A 16,275-nucleotide genomic window follows, 5' to 3' on the forward strand; every position below is an offset into this window, starting at 1 on the left:
CGATTAGATTCCGAGTCGTGAACCGAATCCGAAACAGCGATCTTAAATCAAAACTGCAGAATAAAGCCGGAGGCTCACTTGAAAAGATCCATTTCCGGACCCAGAAGATCATCCATCAGATTGCCGCCGATTGGTTTGCTTCCGATCGTGAGATCGATTCCGGCGAGTCCAAGCTCGTCCAGCAGATCATTCTGTGCCGTTGCACCGTTAGAGGATCCTTTACCGAGATCAACCTCATCGAATCCACCCAATAGCTGCCCCTCAAGGTCGGAACCATTCGGTCGCGACATTCGGTCTGTTGCCGTTGATTGGCTCTCCGAGTGTACCTTGCTTTCTCGATCCTCAAGCGCTTCCTCCGCTTGTACCGTTTCCACATCGTCCACATACTCTTCCGCTTGAAACTTGATGGCCGATTTGTACTGAAACGCGCTGGCTTTCAAATCCACCTCGATCGGGAACAGGTTCGGTATCGCTTCTAGTCGCTCGACCGTCTCCGTGGCGAGCGTGGCCAATCCCTCGATGAATTTGCGCAACTGGCTGGCCAAGTCACGAGCGTGCTTACACTCGAGCAGTTCGATCTTCTCCAGCACATCGCTCCGCAGCTTGGCAAATTTAATGCGTGCCTCCTGACGGCATCGCAGAATCAGTCGGTACTCATAGTTTCCGGTCTCCACGCGATACAGTGGCTCCTGTATGGCCGCGTAGCCATGTTCTTCGTCATCCATCTCTTTGATCTTCAGACAGTAGGAAAGATAGCTAAACTTGGCATCGGCATATCGTTTCACGGTCAGCTTGGTATCGGGTATGGCCTTATGCAGATAGGTGCCCATGTCGGCCAGAATCGGTTTCAGTGATTTGATCATCTTGATTCCGTCCTTCTCCATGCTGCGATGTAGCTCGCCAAAAATACGGAACGCTTCCGATGCCCGAGGCTGCGGTTCGCGGACACTGATCGAGGCGAACACGTTACCGAACGCCTGGTACGTTTGCAGGACATCGAAGTGTGCCTTCAGCATTCTGTGAAAGGAGGCGGGAATCGTAATATCGACTGGCAACTGGGTCGGACACAGCCAGCAGCGGCGACTTACCTTCTCGCGTGATCCACCAAACCTTTGTACATCGTCTCGGTTCGTTCCAACTCCTGGAGGCGCTTGACGAGTGAATCGTTGCACAGGATGGCTCGGGATAGCCCGAGCGTATCGGCGGTACTGCTGGACATTTTCTCCACTAACCGGTGCTTCATCTTCTTCAGCACGATATCCAGTGTTTCGCCTTGCGTTGGGTCCGCGTGCAGCTTGTTGTAGTGTACCGTCACCTCATCCGTTGCGGATTGTATCATCTTTGCGACTTCCACCTTCGTTTTGCCCTTTACCGAGATACCGTTGACTCCGAGCAACTCATCGCCACTCTGCAGGGTACCTTCACGGGCTGCCGGTGTTCCATCGAAAACCTTTGGCCGCACAAACGAACGATCAACGATAAGTATCAGTCCGCTCGCAAAAATGAGTGCTGTTCATTTTTCGCCACCCTGGACATACCTGAACGATGTACAGACACGGACAGAGGGGAGCTCCTCCCCCGATACTTATGCCGATTAAGTTGCTGGTATCCTTTTTGATAACGACGGTTCCCGAGCTAACCGTCATGCCCCTGGAAGAACGATGAAACAAGAATTACACTAAAACACGTGGCAGCGGGACGACACACTAGTGGTTGGATAGCTGAGGGTACACTCTTAACAATGACGAACTCAAGTTACACTCAGTGACCTCTAGCCAAGCATAATTAAAACTTAATAAAGCAATTCGAACCGTAGCACTTACATTCAAACAAAGCAATGCTCAAATTCTCACTCGTGATAGCCCTGGTCGCTGTAATCTATTGAATGCATATTCTTCAACGGATCATCTACTATCTAAAGATAAGCATGGTCCAGATATACAGACACACACACACACACACACACACACACACGCAGAGCGCACTAACGGCAGTCACAAAACAAACCGAACAGCAGCACTTACAGGCGCTCCATTTCCTGGCGCTGGCAGATTATTATAATCTTATTATCATCCACGCAACCGTCCGCATACAATACCGGATCCGGAAGGTCGTCATTCGTGGCAAACGCAATATCCTCCAAACGTTTACTTGTTTTGGAGTTTTCCTTCGTTTGCTTATCAGCTGGAGGCTCCGCATTCTGCTCTTCTCCTGCGATGCCTGCGAGTGGCGCTTGTTCCTCTAGGGAGCTCTGGCTCCTTTTGCTGTCCTTCCGGCGACCGATACGGGGCAGTAGCTTGCTACGAGATGTGGTGGAACCACCCCTGGTGTTGTCCATATCAATCAGTGGCCCCATCAAGCCATTCGGGGGCGCATCATCGATTCCTTCGACCTTCGCAGAACGACAGGATCCGGTATCGGTTGCAGTCCTATGCGAGTGGTTTGCACCGAGTATCCCCGGAATCCCGGGTTGTTAAGGGAAGGAAGCCAATGAAAATTCTAGTTCGTAGCTCGTAGCGCTCTGTCCGACGGACCATTGGATGGGTCTTCCGTCTACTCACTTGTCTCCTGATTCGTCAAACAGCAAAAGTGCAGTTGATTCATCACACCACGTGCTAGATGGGCTCTCAGCCATCGTGTAGAGCGGCTGTAGGCACTTGCTATTTCTTTATTTCTTAGGTTCAAACTTAATGCTACGTTACGGACGGCGTAGGAACCAACTTATCCGACAATCGAACACAGCAATATTACAGCAGGGAGCTAAACATATCAGAACGTACAAATGTACAGATACGGAGCATGCGTAAAAGGCGCCACGATGGCGAAGAGTCTTTATCCGCGGCCAGTATGCAAACAAGTAAGGACCATATGGTTTTTAGTTTTCCTATTTATACTGTTGTAAATTCCAAAGAAAACCCGTACGTCGCTCCATTTCAGCTTAACACGGAAAGCATAATTCAGCAGGCCAAAAGCTAAGGCCACACATGAACATTTAGTTGGATAAACACCACACCATAATACAGAGAACGCAACAATGCAAAAAGAGAAACATTGCAACCGAATCCGAGGTAGCAGTTGAAACAAGTTTATGTTTAAGGTGAAGCACAGAAATGGAATCCACGGCGAACACCGGGGTCAAAGCTTACATTTTATCCTCCTCGTAGAAGTAATCATATTCGTAACTGTCCTGGAGCATGGTGAGCGTAAATGGTTGGCAACGCCGGGGTCACACACCGCCAAGAAACAATAGGAGCCGCTATGCAACACGACGACTGACTGACATGGATACTGCTCATGGCTACTCCCGCTCCGAAACACGCTTCGGAAAACTTCGGAAATCGATCGAATTTTCCGATCCCGGCGGGGAAAATGCATCCTGACGAGTAGATAACAAAACACCCACCTAGAAAATCGCGTCGCTTCTTACGCAATCTTGCCTACTGATAAGGTACCTTTTAGTCAATTGTTCAGTGTACTTACAAAGGCCGATTAATTTGTATACTTTCTATTGTTGTTCACGCGGGTTGATACTACGCGACGATGAATAAGACTTTTTAAAAAGTGCACTTTTGCGAAATACTTTACTTCACTAAAAATTAAAAATAGAAAATTCAAATAAAACGCAAATGACTATGGCCTTCTCGCTCTGGCACCAAAGAGTGAGTGAAAAGGCACTATTTTGGACCAAGAAAGTAAAGTACTTCGAACGAAATTCAAGCAAATGTGTTCGTGTAGAGCCTTCTTCAGCATTTTTTTTTTCAAATTTTTGTTATGATCTTTGACGTGAACGTAAAGAAAGAAAGCAAAAAATCTGTGAGGCAACCTTTTAACTGCTGTAAAGTATGGCTTTATACTAAGTAGTTCTTTGTAGTAGCCAGCCCTTGGCTAGAACGCCGTATATCAGGTGGTGCAAAGTGGTGGTGCGTGGTGCGGGTCAGCTCCGTGCGATAAGTTCTTCTCTCGAGTGGTGCGGCGAACAGAGCGAAAATGGTACGGTCCTCTCTCCCCGGTTCCGCCTGACGATGATTGTTGATAACGAGGATGAATCTAGCACTAATTTCCATACGATCTCGCGGCCTTCTTTAATGATCACTGGTCGAAACGCCATATCAGTGAGCGTGAGCATCGTTCGGAGGGGGGCTCTTCCTTTCCACCGAACAACACGAAACGGAGGCTGGCAGAGGGGCGGATCCTGCCGGAACCCGCCACTAAACCATGCCAGCATTATCACGCAACATGAATCACACGGACTAATCGAGATTTCTCCGTCGACGATTGACACACAGCAACAGTTCGTGTGCAGTCGCGATACCGCGCAAAGGAGAAAAGTCAATAAAACGATAAACCTTAATATATGCCCCCCATTCGCAATTCGCGGCATGCCGGATTTAGCCAAAAAGCGGCGATGCGCACAGAAGCAATCGCGCGTGCCAGTAGCTCGGTTTATGGTTTTGGTGAAACCGTATTTTTCAAATTCGACTATCCCCACTCTCCCGTCTCATTGCAGGGCCTCACGCCAGAGGATCTTCGGCAGCGCATTCCAAACTGGTCGCTCGAATCGGATGGGCAGTTGCTGCAGTACATGGTTTCAATCGCTAAGGTACTTCACGGATACGGGGCGTATCGCCAGAGTCTTCATCATTGACGTTTTTTCATCTACTGTAGAATCTCGAGAACAAATGCAGTAACACACGGGATAGTCTCAGCGGCCTCATGGTGCAGGTGGACCAGACTGAACTGAAGCTAGCGCATGCCCTTAATCAGCTGTCGGCGGTCGAGCAGGTGAAATTCGTTGAGAATCGCGTCGAGGAGGACGACGAAAGCTTCTACGGACTGCGGCGCCGAAAGCAGGCAGAGGAAGAGAAGGAAAAGGCTCAAGCTAAGGCAGAACAACAGGATTCTACTGTGGACGACATGATTCAGACGGCAGTGGAACGATCCATCGAAGGAATGTACAACTGTTATGAGAAAGTGAGCCTTCATCTGGGCAGTGACTCCAGTAGCGACGACGACGACGACTACGATGACAGGAACAGTAGCGGTGCTATGCCGTTAGTGATTGAAGGTGGCGGAGTCGTCGGTAGTGGTAAACCAACGATCATGCGAGCAGTGCCGCGATTCAGCTTCATCGAACGACCGCTGCCACACGTGATCGGATCTAAAGAGTGGCAAAATAAGTGGCACGTGGGATTAATTGATTCAGACGATGAGTCGAGCTCCGATCGCAAAGAGGAATATTCGGAGTCATCCAGTGACACGGACGGTATGTTCCCGTCCCAACCAAACAGCAAAAACCAAACACCGTCGGAATCGGAAAGCTCCATCTGGGGCACAGACCCGCGTAAGCGGACCTATTCGATCGATCACCCTGGTGACGACGCATCATCCGTATACTCGTACGCTAGCTCTTCCAAACCGCGGAGTTTATTTCCTGCTGTTCTACCGATTGGTCACGTGCTTGGTGGAGGCCTGAAACCTCCTAGTCTTTTTCCCGAGGAACCACCGGACGAAGTGGAACCGAATAGTTCAACCGGACCAACAACGGCTGATCGATCCGACAGGGGACTGTTTGATGCGTCACCGGAAGAAATCGTAACGCCAATCGCACAGCCAAGGATGAAGCCAACCACGACCGGAGATACTTTCTTCCGTGGTACATCTCAACCAACCCGCAAAACGATCAATCTATTCGACGACGAACCACCACCAGTCTTCGAACAGCAACCGAGTGGAAAAAGGGAATCCGAATCTGCCCGAGGTACCATCAATCTCTTCATTGACAGTGAAGATGAAGCTGATACGATTAATAACGTTTGCAACAACAATAACGACACCCTACCTACTGAGTCCACCACCGCACCGAGCGACGCACCTCGGTATCCTATACAAACAGATCCGCGATCGATGACAAAGGTGGTGGATGAGCTGAACAACAATTTCCGGAAGCAACAACTGCAACCAGTAGAACAAACTAAACCAGCCAGCAGCACCCCGGTGGTTCGACAGGATCCTTCACGAATCCAAACCGAACCGCACGTTGCGAAGCAATCAGAACAAAAACAGTCTACGGTTCGTCTGCTGGTAGCAGAGTCTGAACGTGCCGTAGAACCAGAACCTGTAGCGAGAATAGCAAAACAAATGACTAAAAAATCCGTCGTGAACCTCTTTGATGAGGATGATGAGGATGGTGATGATGGTATCGTTGTAGGGAGAAGTGAATTACCGCCGGTGCCGGCAGTCGCTACCCGTTTTGCTGCTCCTGACAGTCGAAGTTCGGCAAAGAAAAAATCAATTTTCGATGATTCCGACGAATCGGATGTGGATGATGCCTTGCTGTTTGGTCGGTCGAGCGGAACAGCATTGCCAGCGCCGGCACACCGTCCAGATTCGAAGGCACCACCTACTACTGACGTGGGCGGAAGTGCAGACAAAAAGAAGGCCAAATCCTTATTCAGTGATAGTTCAGAAGAGGAGAACGAAGCCGATGATGCCCTGTTTGGCAATGCTGCCAATATCGTAAAGAACAAACTGGAGGCCCTCCGGCAGAAGGACACACCAACGGAAGTGAGCAAACCAGTTCTCAATGAGCCGGCACCGACAAACAGTAAATCCATCTTCAATGACGAACCATCGTCAAGTGATGATGAACTGTTTGGAACCAAAGCGAAGCCTGCAGCGAAACCATCGCACTCTTTACCGGCCATTACAGATAGATCGAAAAGCACACCCAAGGCCCGAGTGTCCCTGTTCGATGATCAACCTCCTTCGGATGACGAGAATGGTGACGATGCGCTGTTTGGTGGTGGACGAAGCAGTCTTGGCGGTATTACTGCGCAGCTCAATAGCAAGAGGCATGTTAGTGATGGTAAGGCAGAACCAGATGCACCACTGATTGTGGAGGATCCTCTTAAAACCGTCAAATCTGAAACGAAGAGTACTAATGTTACGGCGACTGTTGTCGTTGGATCGGAGAATCCTACTACTGAGAAGACTAGCATAAGGAGTGCGATTATGAGAAAATCAATCTTTCACTCCGATTCGGAGAGCGACCAAGGGGATGATGCTAATGGTCTGCTTGCTGGCCAAACAAATGTTGGCTTTGGGGAATTACCAAGTGCAGCAGAGGTACCACTGACCAGTAGCGTAACGAAAGACGCTGAAGCAAACGACATTCAAACGAAAAACGTAACGTTAGAATCTCCGAGCGGTGATCAACCAATGATGAAAGATGCAACATCCAGTGCTGCGACATCTACATCTATGGATCGAAAACCAAATTCAATCATTACAAGCAAACCCGTGGCACAGAATGATCCGAAAGTGAACGATGAAAAACCACCTTCCGAGTCGATTGATCCTCACAGTTCGACTATGGAGGATCAAGTGATTGATCCAACTGCGGTCTCTGGCAAATCCGTTTCGAATGGATCATTAGTAGCAAACAACCCAAAGGATGAGAAGCGAAAGCTAGAGATTCAAACAGACTCTCTACTAATCGCAAACAAGTCCGTGACTGCGTCTCAAGAGCCAGACAATTCTCCGTTCACTGATCCTCCACGAATGTCTGAATCCAACGTTGAAGCAAACCTTCGTACTGAAGAAAGCGATGTTCCACAGATTGCGAATGACATTGATTACCTTTTGCACACGAATGCAATTCCTGGTATTGAAGATGAGCCGAGGACACCACCGGCACCGCTAGCGGAAGCTGCCAAGTCTGAACCGAAAAGTGCCTTAAACTTTAGCCCAATCGGTCTCTTTGATGATGTGCCACCACCGGACGATATGGACGGGGTGGAATCTTACGAAGGACCACCTCAACTGACCTCATCCGCTCGGGACAACGATTTGTCACTGCCCGCGGACGATAGTACCTCCTCTCCACCCGTGTACGATGAACCACAGTCGTTAGGGTTCCCGCCGAAGGGGTCCGTTACTGGTAATCATCGGTACCTGTTCGACGATGAACCGCCGCCGGATGATGTGGATAACTATAAAAGTGTGGACGGGTCGATGATAATAAGCCGACTAGGGGACAGCCCATTTGATAAAAAAATTGTTTCAATCGATAAGTCCGTGTCGTTACCACCGTTTCCTACTAACGAAGAATATAACGTGAAGAAGAAGGTCGCTAATAAGCTCAACACAAAACTGGTGATTAATGTGGCCGCCCTTTTGCCCGGAGCTCGACGGCCGCAACCACCGGCAACGAGCGGCAACACAACGGAAGCAACAACGGAAGGGTTAGATGATGTACGGGCAGTTGGTGGGAAGGCAAGGGCTGAACAACAACCTGAACAAGCAGTAGCAACAGTAGCAGCTGGTTCTGCGCTGAAGCGCGAACCGGTAGATGATAAGCTTCTGGTGAGCTTGAACAAGGACCGGGCACGTATACCGACGAAACGCAAACCTCCTTCAAGACGTGGTCTTCGAGGCATTACAAATGGATTAACCGAAGATCAACCGGCTGATAGCGGAAACGAGGATCGACGAATAGTCGTCGGTTCTGAACAGAAAATTGAACATATCGAAGCAGCTTATCCCGTCGCACCAGAGCCGGTGTTGGATACAGCAAAAGATCGTTTGAGAGCGAGCGCACGTATCACTACTAACAGTACCACCAGTGTGACAAAACCGCCAGTGGCTGTAGGATCGGACCCGCTGGTGAACAAAGTTGGTACCCCACAACAGAAGGTACTTCCTTCCCAAACCTCCAAATCAATATTTGGTGATAGTGATAACGACGAGAACGATGGTGGCGATGATTTGTTTAGTAAGCTTCCCACGAAGATGGCCTCCTTCACGGCAGCATCGAAAACTCAACAGGCATCATCACAGGCCGTAACCGGCAGCAGTGCCAAGGTTCACAGCATCTTTGGCAGTGATGATGAGGACGACGAAATAGCAGGCAGCGAGCAGGATCTGTTTGGTATCAACAAAGTAGCAAAGCCTAGCAACAGTAGCAAAGGCGGCAATACCGCAGCTTCGTCCATTGTCGGGCAGCTGAAGTCAGCCGCGCTACAGAAAATCACCAAAGGAACGACAAGTAGCCTGTTTGGTGATGACGATGACGCTGACGATGACGAAGATCTTTTCGGTAGCAAATCAAGTGAGTAGGATCAAGTGAACCTTTAGGATATTGATTTGATATTGATGGCAACGTAACATTTGTTTTTCTTATTGTTGGTCCTTTCTTGATAGAAACAATAGTTTCGAAAGCAACGGGCGAGAGACGTATAACCACGGAGCAAAGTAAACTACTCACCGGCGAAACCGTTACCAGGTCGACAGTGAAAACCACGCCAACGCCGGCAGTGAACGATCCTTTGGCTGATTTGCTAGATTCGTAAGATGCCGGCTAGGCCAGAATATGCGGTAGAGATACCTTTTGATTCATCATCCTAAGATATTGCAGTAGACTCACACCTCCGTAGGTGGTGTCGTACTGAAAGGACTCATAAGCGTGCTTCCTTATATCAGTTAAGCGAGTTAGAAATGGTGCAAATTTGAACCAATCGGATCGCACGATCCTCGCCAGCTGGCTTGGTAAATTGAAAACAAAAGAACCAAAACTGCAACATAGGCATAACACTGCTCGGGATCCATATTAGCGTTGTCGTTATCGCGCCCGTCGGTTTATGCTCTAGTCACATTATTATTATTTTGATCCAAATTCTCTTATCTTCAGTCTTGTTGGCTAAGTTCTTTTCCTCGGTACGTGTGCAAGAACTAGGAACAAACGAGCTCCCTAAAAGGGGTTTGCTCTTGCTCGGTTTCATGTCTCCATTCACTTGCGGTTATAACATTCCGGCTTTTTTCAGTTCTACACATACACTACTTTTAAGAAACATACATTTATTTGAGTATTCTGCTTGCTTGCTAGCGTTATACTCGGGTGTTATTAATCATGATTTGCTAGTGTTCTGCGACCTTCTGTATTTCGCAATGGATCAAACGCTGCTTTACGTGCAACATTCCCATTCGTTACTCTTTTGTTTCCTTCGCCGATGTAATTGTTAACCTCCAATCAATGATGATGACTCGAGAGCGGGTGTTAGAAAGCCTTTTTCAGAATTCGACGCTATCATTCAGGCGAAATATTGTTTAAATAGATAAATATTAGGAAATGGTTGAGAATTGTTAATGTGTGGCGAACGAAGTGAGTGGAGATGGAGAATATGAAACAAAATAAAATGGATTATTACTTATTACTATTTGGCGAATTCATCAACTACAATAATTCGAACGAGCAGTAAGTTGGAGACTACTTTTTAAGCGGAAACAAACGGATAACAAACGGAAACGCGATAAACTGTGAAGCGGTGGTTTAAAAAATTACGCACCAAGATCACCACAAATTTTTTGAACGAAAAATCGAGTTAAAGGCGTGTGCCGAGTTAAAAGCGTAAAAAGTGGAGTGCCTACCGTGTGCTTATTTTGTAGCTCCTTTCTCGTCTTTTTAGTTATAGTTTTACCCCTTTTTTCTCGACGACGGCAGAAAAACCGAACTATAACTGTGCAACATTAACTGAAAAACGGTTAGCGAAGTGTTGGACTAAATTTAAAATGTAGAGCGAAAAGGGAAAAACGACGGGCGAAATTGAAAAGCACTGGGCGGAATTGAGCGTGCGAGTTGCTGCGTTGCCAGGTCGAACTGCAGAAAATCTTGCTGACGAATATTTCCTGATTCGCGTCTTGCTTGTGCTATATTAAACGACAGTGCTATCTTGTGTTCTTTGCATCTCTGCAAACATTGTCGATCGTAACCGAGCGATTAAATTGCGCGGTTACTTATTGGCAAAATCTCCATCCTGGACAAGCGGAAAACCGCATAAAAAAGCGATTTTGGCAGCCATCTTGGCGAGGCAGTGTTGCAGTGCGGCACGCTCGATTATCCCGTCACTTTCGACAACGAAAGACGCGCTCTCGAAGGAAGCGTTCACCAGCGCGGCGGTTTTTCGCGGCAGAGCCGGCTTTGTGAAAATAGCAATCGACGGTGTGTTCCGAAAGTGTTTGTTCCTTTTCATTGGCCTGTTCGTAGTTCCACTCGAACGGCTGAAAAAAAAACCCATCTCAGCACCCATTGCCTAGCAAAATCTCGGCTCCTCTTTTTTTTTCATACGGCCAAGTGCGGCAGTGACTCCCAAGCCCGAGTAGTGCACGGCGCGATATCGAGTAATAGCGGTTCTTTTCGAATTTAGACGAGAACTTCGGAGGGAATATGGGTGATTATCAGGATCCGATGGTACAGCTAGAGCTGGGAGGCGGTTCGAATGCTTTGCCCTACCCGCGAACCTTCGATCCGACGGCACACGATCTGGACGCTTCTTTTCGGTTGACGCGCTTCGCCGATTTGAAGGGACGCGCGTGCAAGGTACCGAAGGAAGTCCTGGAGAAGCTGGTCTCTTCGCTGCAGCATGATTATATGCAGGATCCGGACCAACCGTACATGTCACTCGCGTCCCCGCGAATCGGCATCGGACTCGACTGTTCCGTCATTCCTCTGCGTCACGGTGGCCTCTGTATGGTGCAGACGACCGATTTCTTCTACCCGATCGTCGATGATCCGTACATGATGGGTAAGATAACGTGCGCGAACGTGCTGAGCGATTTGTATGCAATGGGAGTGACGGAGTGTGACAACATGCTGATGCTGTTGGCCGTGAGCACGAAGATGCACGAGAAGGAGCGCGACGTAGTCATTCCGTTGATAATGCGGGGTTTCAAGGTAAGTGCAGGGGTAGCGAAAGATCGCTCTGCAAAATACAAGTAGGCTTGGACTAATTTGCGTTTTGCTTTCATTTGCAGGACTCGGCGCTACAGGCTGGAACGAGCGTGACCGGTGGACACAGTGTCGTCAATCCTTGGTGCACGATTGGTGGAGTGGCTACTACGATTTGTCAGCAAAACGAATTCATCGTACCGGATAACGCAGTCATTGGTGACGTGCTGGTGTTGACGAAAGCTCTCGGTACCCAGGTTGCCGTGTGTGCACACCAGTGGCTCGACCAGGCAGAACGATGGAACCGTATTAAGCTGGTGGTTTCGGAAGAGGACGTCCGCAAAGCGTACCACCGGGCAATGGATTCGATGGCACGGTTGAATCGCGTTGCGGCCCGCCTTATGCACAAATACAATGCCCACGGTGCGACCGATGTGACCGGGTTCGGGTTGCTAGGACACGCACAAACGCTCGCTTCGCATCAGAAGAATGAGGTATCGTTCGTCATCCACAATTTGCCAGTGATCGCCAAAATGTCCGCCGTGGCGAAGGCTTGCGGTAACATGTTTCAGCTACTGCAGGGACACTCGGCCGAAACGTCGGGTGGGTTGCTGATCTGCTTGCCACGCGAACAGGCGGCCGCATACTGTAAGGACATCGAGAAGCAGGAGGGCTATCAAGCATGGATCATCGGTATCGTTGAGAAGGGTAGTCGGACCGCTCGTATCATCGACAAACCGCGAGTGATCGAAGTTCCGGCGAAGGACTAAACACCGAGCGATGCGATGAGTAGCTTAGAAGAAGGAGAGTTCCCTGTAATACCCTTTCCGATAATCACAGGAACACAAGTATGCATTCATCGTGTAAGCGGTTGAGATGATAGGGCTAGCAGATGTGCGTTACTCGATTTTCAAATGGATAATGTACTATAGGAGACAGATTCGGTATGGCCATGGACCGTCGTCGACAGCAGATGGCGCGGAAGGGATGTCCGAAGCGATTAAGCAGAACGCAACGGAAGTTCTTTTTTCGTTGTAAGAAAAAATATTGAATAATCTTCTGAACTGGAGTAAAGGGCGGAAATATTTTCCGGCTCCGTTCCAGTTATGTTTTATGTAATACTAACGAGTAATAAACGATGTAAAAAACAAAATAATGGCATTCTCTATCTCTTCAATGGCTGCAGGTCTTTCATTGTTCCGCAAATTGCAGACATCATAGTAACCTGCGTCTAGCCTACACTTCGAATGAAAATGCCTGAGTTCGGAGATAATTTAACGGACTACTAGTGGCATTTACTTTTATGTTACTATATTTTCCTGCTTTCCGTGCACCGAACGATAGACAACGCTTTCAGCGCACACAATACGCACACGGGATGTTGGGTTGTGATCCAAAGAACAGAACAGTGCTCGCTGGCTGGTTGGTAAAGGGGGGTGGGAACCCGTGAGAGATGGCTAACGGCACCCCACTTAGTCCTTGCTCTCCAGGGCGGAAGCACCGGAAATAATTTCAATCAGCTCACGCGTAATGACCGCCTGTCTGGTACGGTTGAAAGTCAGCGTCAGCTTGTCAATCATCTCGCCGGCGTTCTTCGACGCATTGTCCATAGCCGTCATGCGAGAGGACTGCTCCGAGCAGGCGCCCTCCTTCATCGTGTAGAACAGCAGCGAGGCGAGCGAAAACTCCAGGTAGCTCTGAATGACCTCCGAGTCGAGCGAATCGTAGACCGGAAGCTTCTCGGCCGACTCGACCGATTTCAGCGAGAAGATCGGAATATCGGCGACCGCGTACGAGACCACCGATTTGAACTTGTTATAGATGATCTTGCCATCGGTGTACTCGTAGCCGAGGTTCAGGATAGCGTTGCACAGTTTCGCCGCATCGAGGAAGGTCGGCGGCAATCGGCCAACCTCGTTCGCCACCATCTCGATGTTCTTGCTGTACAATCGGGACAAAATTGCGCGCGACTTGTCACCGACGCAGATCACCTTAATGTTGGGATCCGTTGCCAGCTCACCGCGGATATAACGGGCAACGCCAGTATGCACCGCACCGCATAGACCACGATCGGACGTGATGGCAATGAACAGCTTCTTCGAGTCCTCCTGCTTCGGCGCGACTTCGGCCTTCTCGTAGAACTGCTGCGCACCAATACCGTACGGGCGAGCCTGCTTCAGATCACGCTCGGCACGCGAATACCTGTCGCAGAAGGGAAGAGAAAGGAAAGAGTACTTGTTTTGACTATCAGTTCTCCTCGGGAACCGGGCGGGGGCGATCACCTACTTGGCGGCGGACACCATCTTCATGGACTGCGTGATTTTCTGGATGTTCTTGACCGACTTCAGCCGAATCGAGATAGCCTTCAGGGTGGCCATACCACGGTTCTGTTGACCGAGGCATACCTCAGCCGGAACCTGGGCCAACACGGGCACGACGGACTTGAACATGTCTCCTGCAACAGAGGAAGAAGCAGAGCGGGATTGGTTGAAGAGTTCTTACTTTTGCCGAGATTACACAATAACCCCAGATGACAACAACGTCTCGTTACACAGATTACGCGGATGTTCCTGCCATCCTTCTCCCTTCTTGCGTTCGCGGCGACGACGGCCGGATCGTTATGTAAGATTGCAAAACACTTGTTCACGCCGAGACCCCGGGGGCCCATGGCCTAGTCGCTGGTCGTGGCCTACGGATGCTCACCTGCGGTTTGGTGACGCTGCGTTCAACGAAATCGGAAGGACAGCCTTTTTTCGCTTCGAGGTTCTCGGTCGATTCGGATCAAGATTTTCTCATCCGATTCTAGCGGGTGTCAAAAAGATGGTCGAACCTGACCGCTGAAACGCTGAACGCTGAAAGAGGGGCCTGGCCGTGCTGCCAGCCAGCAGAATGCGATTGAAGGGTTGACGTTTGCAGGGATATTTTTGAACCTTCGCCTATTGTTTATCATTGCACGTGCGTGCCGCCGCGAATTCCTCTAGCTGGAAAATCTCAAAATCTGCGGGTATACATCACGTTTCCTGCCCAGAAAACCCCCGGCATTAATTATTCTTGTGTTCTTTAACCGAACGGATGGATAACGCTGTCTGAATCCTGTTTGTAAATAAATTAGAAGAACAGTAAGATTAAAGTAGCAAGAACTCCTGCAGCAGGATGGAGGATTTAAAGAAGTATATCCGTGCCGTGATGATTTCGAATACTCGCAAGCTAATGACCGTAGAACATCTGATGGCAGATTTCAAATTAATGGAGGGTGAGAACATTCCGTACCAGCAATTTGGTTTCAAAACGCTGGAAGATTTGCTACGTGCGATGCCGGACGTCCTGCAGGTTTGTTCAGGGTTACAGCGTGGGGTTGGTTAGTGTTGTCCAGGTTCGACACACTTACCCGTTTACCTTCCGTTTTAGGTCCAAGGCTACGGCCGGCAGGCAACCCTTAAGCCGATTATAACTCAGAAAAGCCAGTACATGAGAGAACTGGTGGAGAAGAACAAGAGCACGCCCCAGGGTAATTCGAACTGGAATAAGCAAAATATTCCTGTACGAAGACAACCCATGACCTGGGAAAAGCATAACGATTTCGGAATGAATAACAACGCAGTTCGTAGCGGAGAGCCGAAGAAAAACAATTTCTATCACAATCCGGCAACAGATAAAAATGCTAGGAGGATGATCGAAATGGTCGCAAAAAATGTTGAACGCTTGACTAGCGAAGCGGCGGTATACGCGAACAACGACCAAATCTCAAATGCGACTAACACCATTAAGAAAGAAGTATCGGAAAAGGAAAGTGATGGGAAGTATGATGGAAGCAAACTGTTGCCGGTATCCTTCACCAGTCCGACCGCTTCCTGCCAAAAGGATACAACCGAGCGAAACGAAGAGTTCATAGATAAGATAGATAGTTTCGAGCCGCTGCTTCCATTTGTAGAAAACGAATCGCTGGTGCCTGCGATATGCCTATCGCCCGTCAGCAACCTGCACGGGATCTATGTACAATTGCAGCAAAATACGGCAAAGCTGCACACGATGTCGCTTCAAATGGAGTCAATTTACGGGAAACGCACCTGTACCGGCGATATGAATGGTGCCAAACACAAGGATAAGCATATTAGACTGGGAAAGTATTGTTCGGTTAGGAATAATGAAGATTGGTTCCGTGGGTTGGTCTTGAGTCGGCCTGACGGTGGATTAGTTAAAGTATATTTCATCGACTTTGGTGTAGTAAATCTAATCCCGAAGTCGAATGTATTCCATCTACCGAACCATTTTCGATTCCCCAAACAATTGGTCCGTGTGACCATGGGCGACATTCAACCGATCGGCGACAGATGGAGCGAAGGGGCGTTACGTTTTATCAACCAAACCTTAGAGTGCAAAAGGATACACTTGCTAATAAGGGCTATCGATGCAAAGGTATGGTTGCCCGATCTTTCAGAGATACGTGGAAGACAATGGTTTTAATATAATTCCTATGCTTTGCAGACCAACACTTTGGACGCTGTGCTGATCGATACGAGCGGACCTGATGATGTAATTTTAAGCCGTGAGCT

At 48.8% G+C, this 16,275-nt stretch overlaps 5 protein-coding genes across 6 annotated transcripts in view; 3 read left to right on the top strand and 2 right to left on the bottom strand.

Annotated features, from left to right (window-relative positions):
• Positions 1–70: 70 nt before the first annotated feature.
• LOC125952326 (PRKCA-binding protein) lies at positions 71–3,391 on the bottom strand. Of its 2 annotated transcripts, XM_049681764.1 has the most exons (5): positions 2,562–3,232; positions 2,025–2,429; positions 1,539–1,650; positions 1,089–1,450; positions 71–1,017 (listed from the first exon to the last, which is right to left on the bottom strand). In XM_049681764.1, the coding sequence occupies exons 1-5, from the start codon at positions 2,633–2,635 to the stop codon at positions 75–77; spliced, it is 1,896 nt and encodes a 631-aa protein (XP_049537721.1). In that variant the 5' UTR covers positions 2,636–3,232; the 3' UTR covers positions 71–74. The 2 variants fall into 2 exon arrangements, with proteins under 2 accessions (XP_049537721.1, XP_049537722.1); XM_049681765.1 differs by lacking the exon at positions 2,025–2,429 and having other exon boundaries at positions 3,147–3,391.
• Positions 3,392–3,810: 419 nt separating this feature from the next.
• LOC125952289 (WASH complex subunit 2) lies at positions 3,811–9,793 on the top strand. The gene is made up of 4 exons (XM_049681689.1): positions 3,811–3,990; positions 4,508–4,600; positions 4,666–9,109; positions 9,202–9,793. The coding sequence occupies exons 1-4, from the start codon at positions 3,988–3,990 to the stop codon at positions 9,348–9,350; spliced, it is 4,689 nt and encodes a 1,562-aa protein (XP_049537646.1). The 5' UTR covers positions 3,811–3,987; the 3' UTR covers positions 9,351–9,793.
• An 858-nt stretch (positions 9,794–10,651) lies between these two features.
• On the top strand, positions 10,652–12,907 carry LOC125952369 (inactive selenide, water dikinase-like protein). Its single transcript, XM_049681816.1, has 2 exons — positions 10,652–11,728; positions 11,809–12,907. Exons 1-2 carry the CDS (start codon positions 11,222–11,224, stop codon positions 12,490–12,492), a joined length of 1,191 nt encoding a protein of 396 aa, XP_049537773.1. The 5' UTR covers positions 10,652–11,221; the 3' UTR covers positions 12,493–12,907.
• A 109-nt stretch (positions 12,908–13,016) lies between these two features.
• LOC125952391 (ATP synthase subunit gamma, mitochondrial) lies at positions 13,017–14,587 on the bottom strand. Its single transcript, XM_049681844.1, has 3 exons — positions 14,426–14,587; positions 14,009–14,177; positions 13,017–13,924 (listed from the first exon to the last, which is right to left on the bottom strand). Exons 2-3 carry the CDS (start codon positions 14,170–14,172, stop codon positions 13,195–13,197), a joined length of 894 nt encoding a protein of 297 aa, XP_049537801.1. The 5' UTR covers positions 14,173–14,177; positions 14,426–14,587; the 3' UTR covers positions 13,017–13,194.
• Positions 14,588–14,692: 105 nt separating this feature from the next.
• Positions 14,693–16,275, top strand: part of LOC125952360 (uncharacterized) — a 1,808-nt gene continuing 225 nt past the window's right edge. Inside the window, exons 1-3 of the mRNA XM_049681806.1 lie at positions 14,693–15,052; positions 15,131–16,138; positions 16,208–16,275. The exon at positions 16,208–16,275 is cut by the window's right edge and continues 225 nt beyond it. Of these exons, the coding sequence (XP_049537763.1) occupies positions 14,876–15,052; positions 15,131–16,138; positions 16,208–16,275 (1,253 nt within the window). The 5' untranslated portion in view covers positions 14,693–14,875. The remainder of the gene's footprint in view (positions 15,053–15,130; positions 16,139–16,207) is intronic.

This window comes from Anopheles darlingi, chromosome 2 (assembly GCF_943734745.1).
Source record: "Anopheles darlingi chromosome 2, idAnoDarlMG_H_01, whole genome shotgun sequence".
Lineage (NCBI taxonomy): Eukaryota > Metazoa > Arthropoda > Insecta > Diptera > Culicidae > Anopheles > Anopheles darlingi.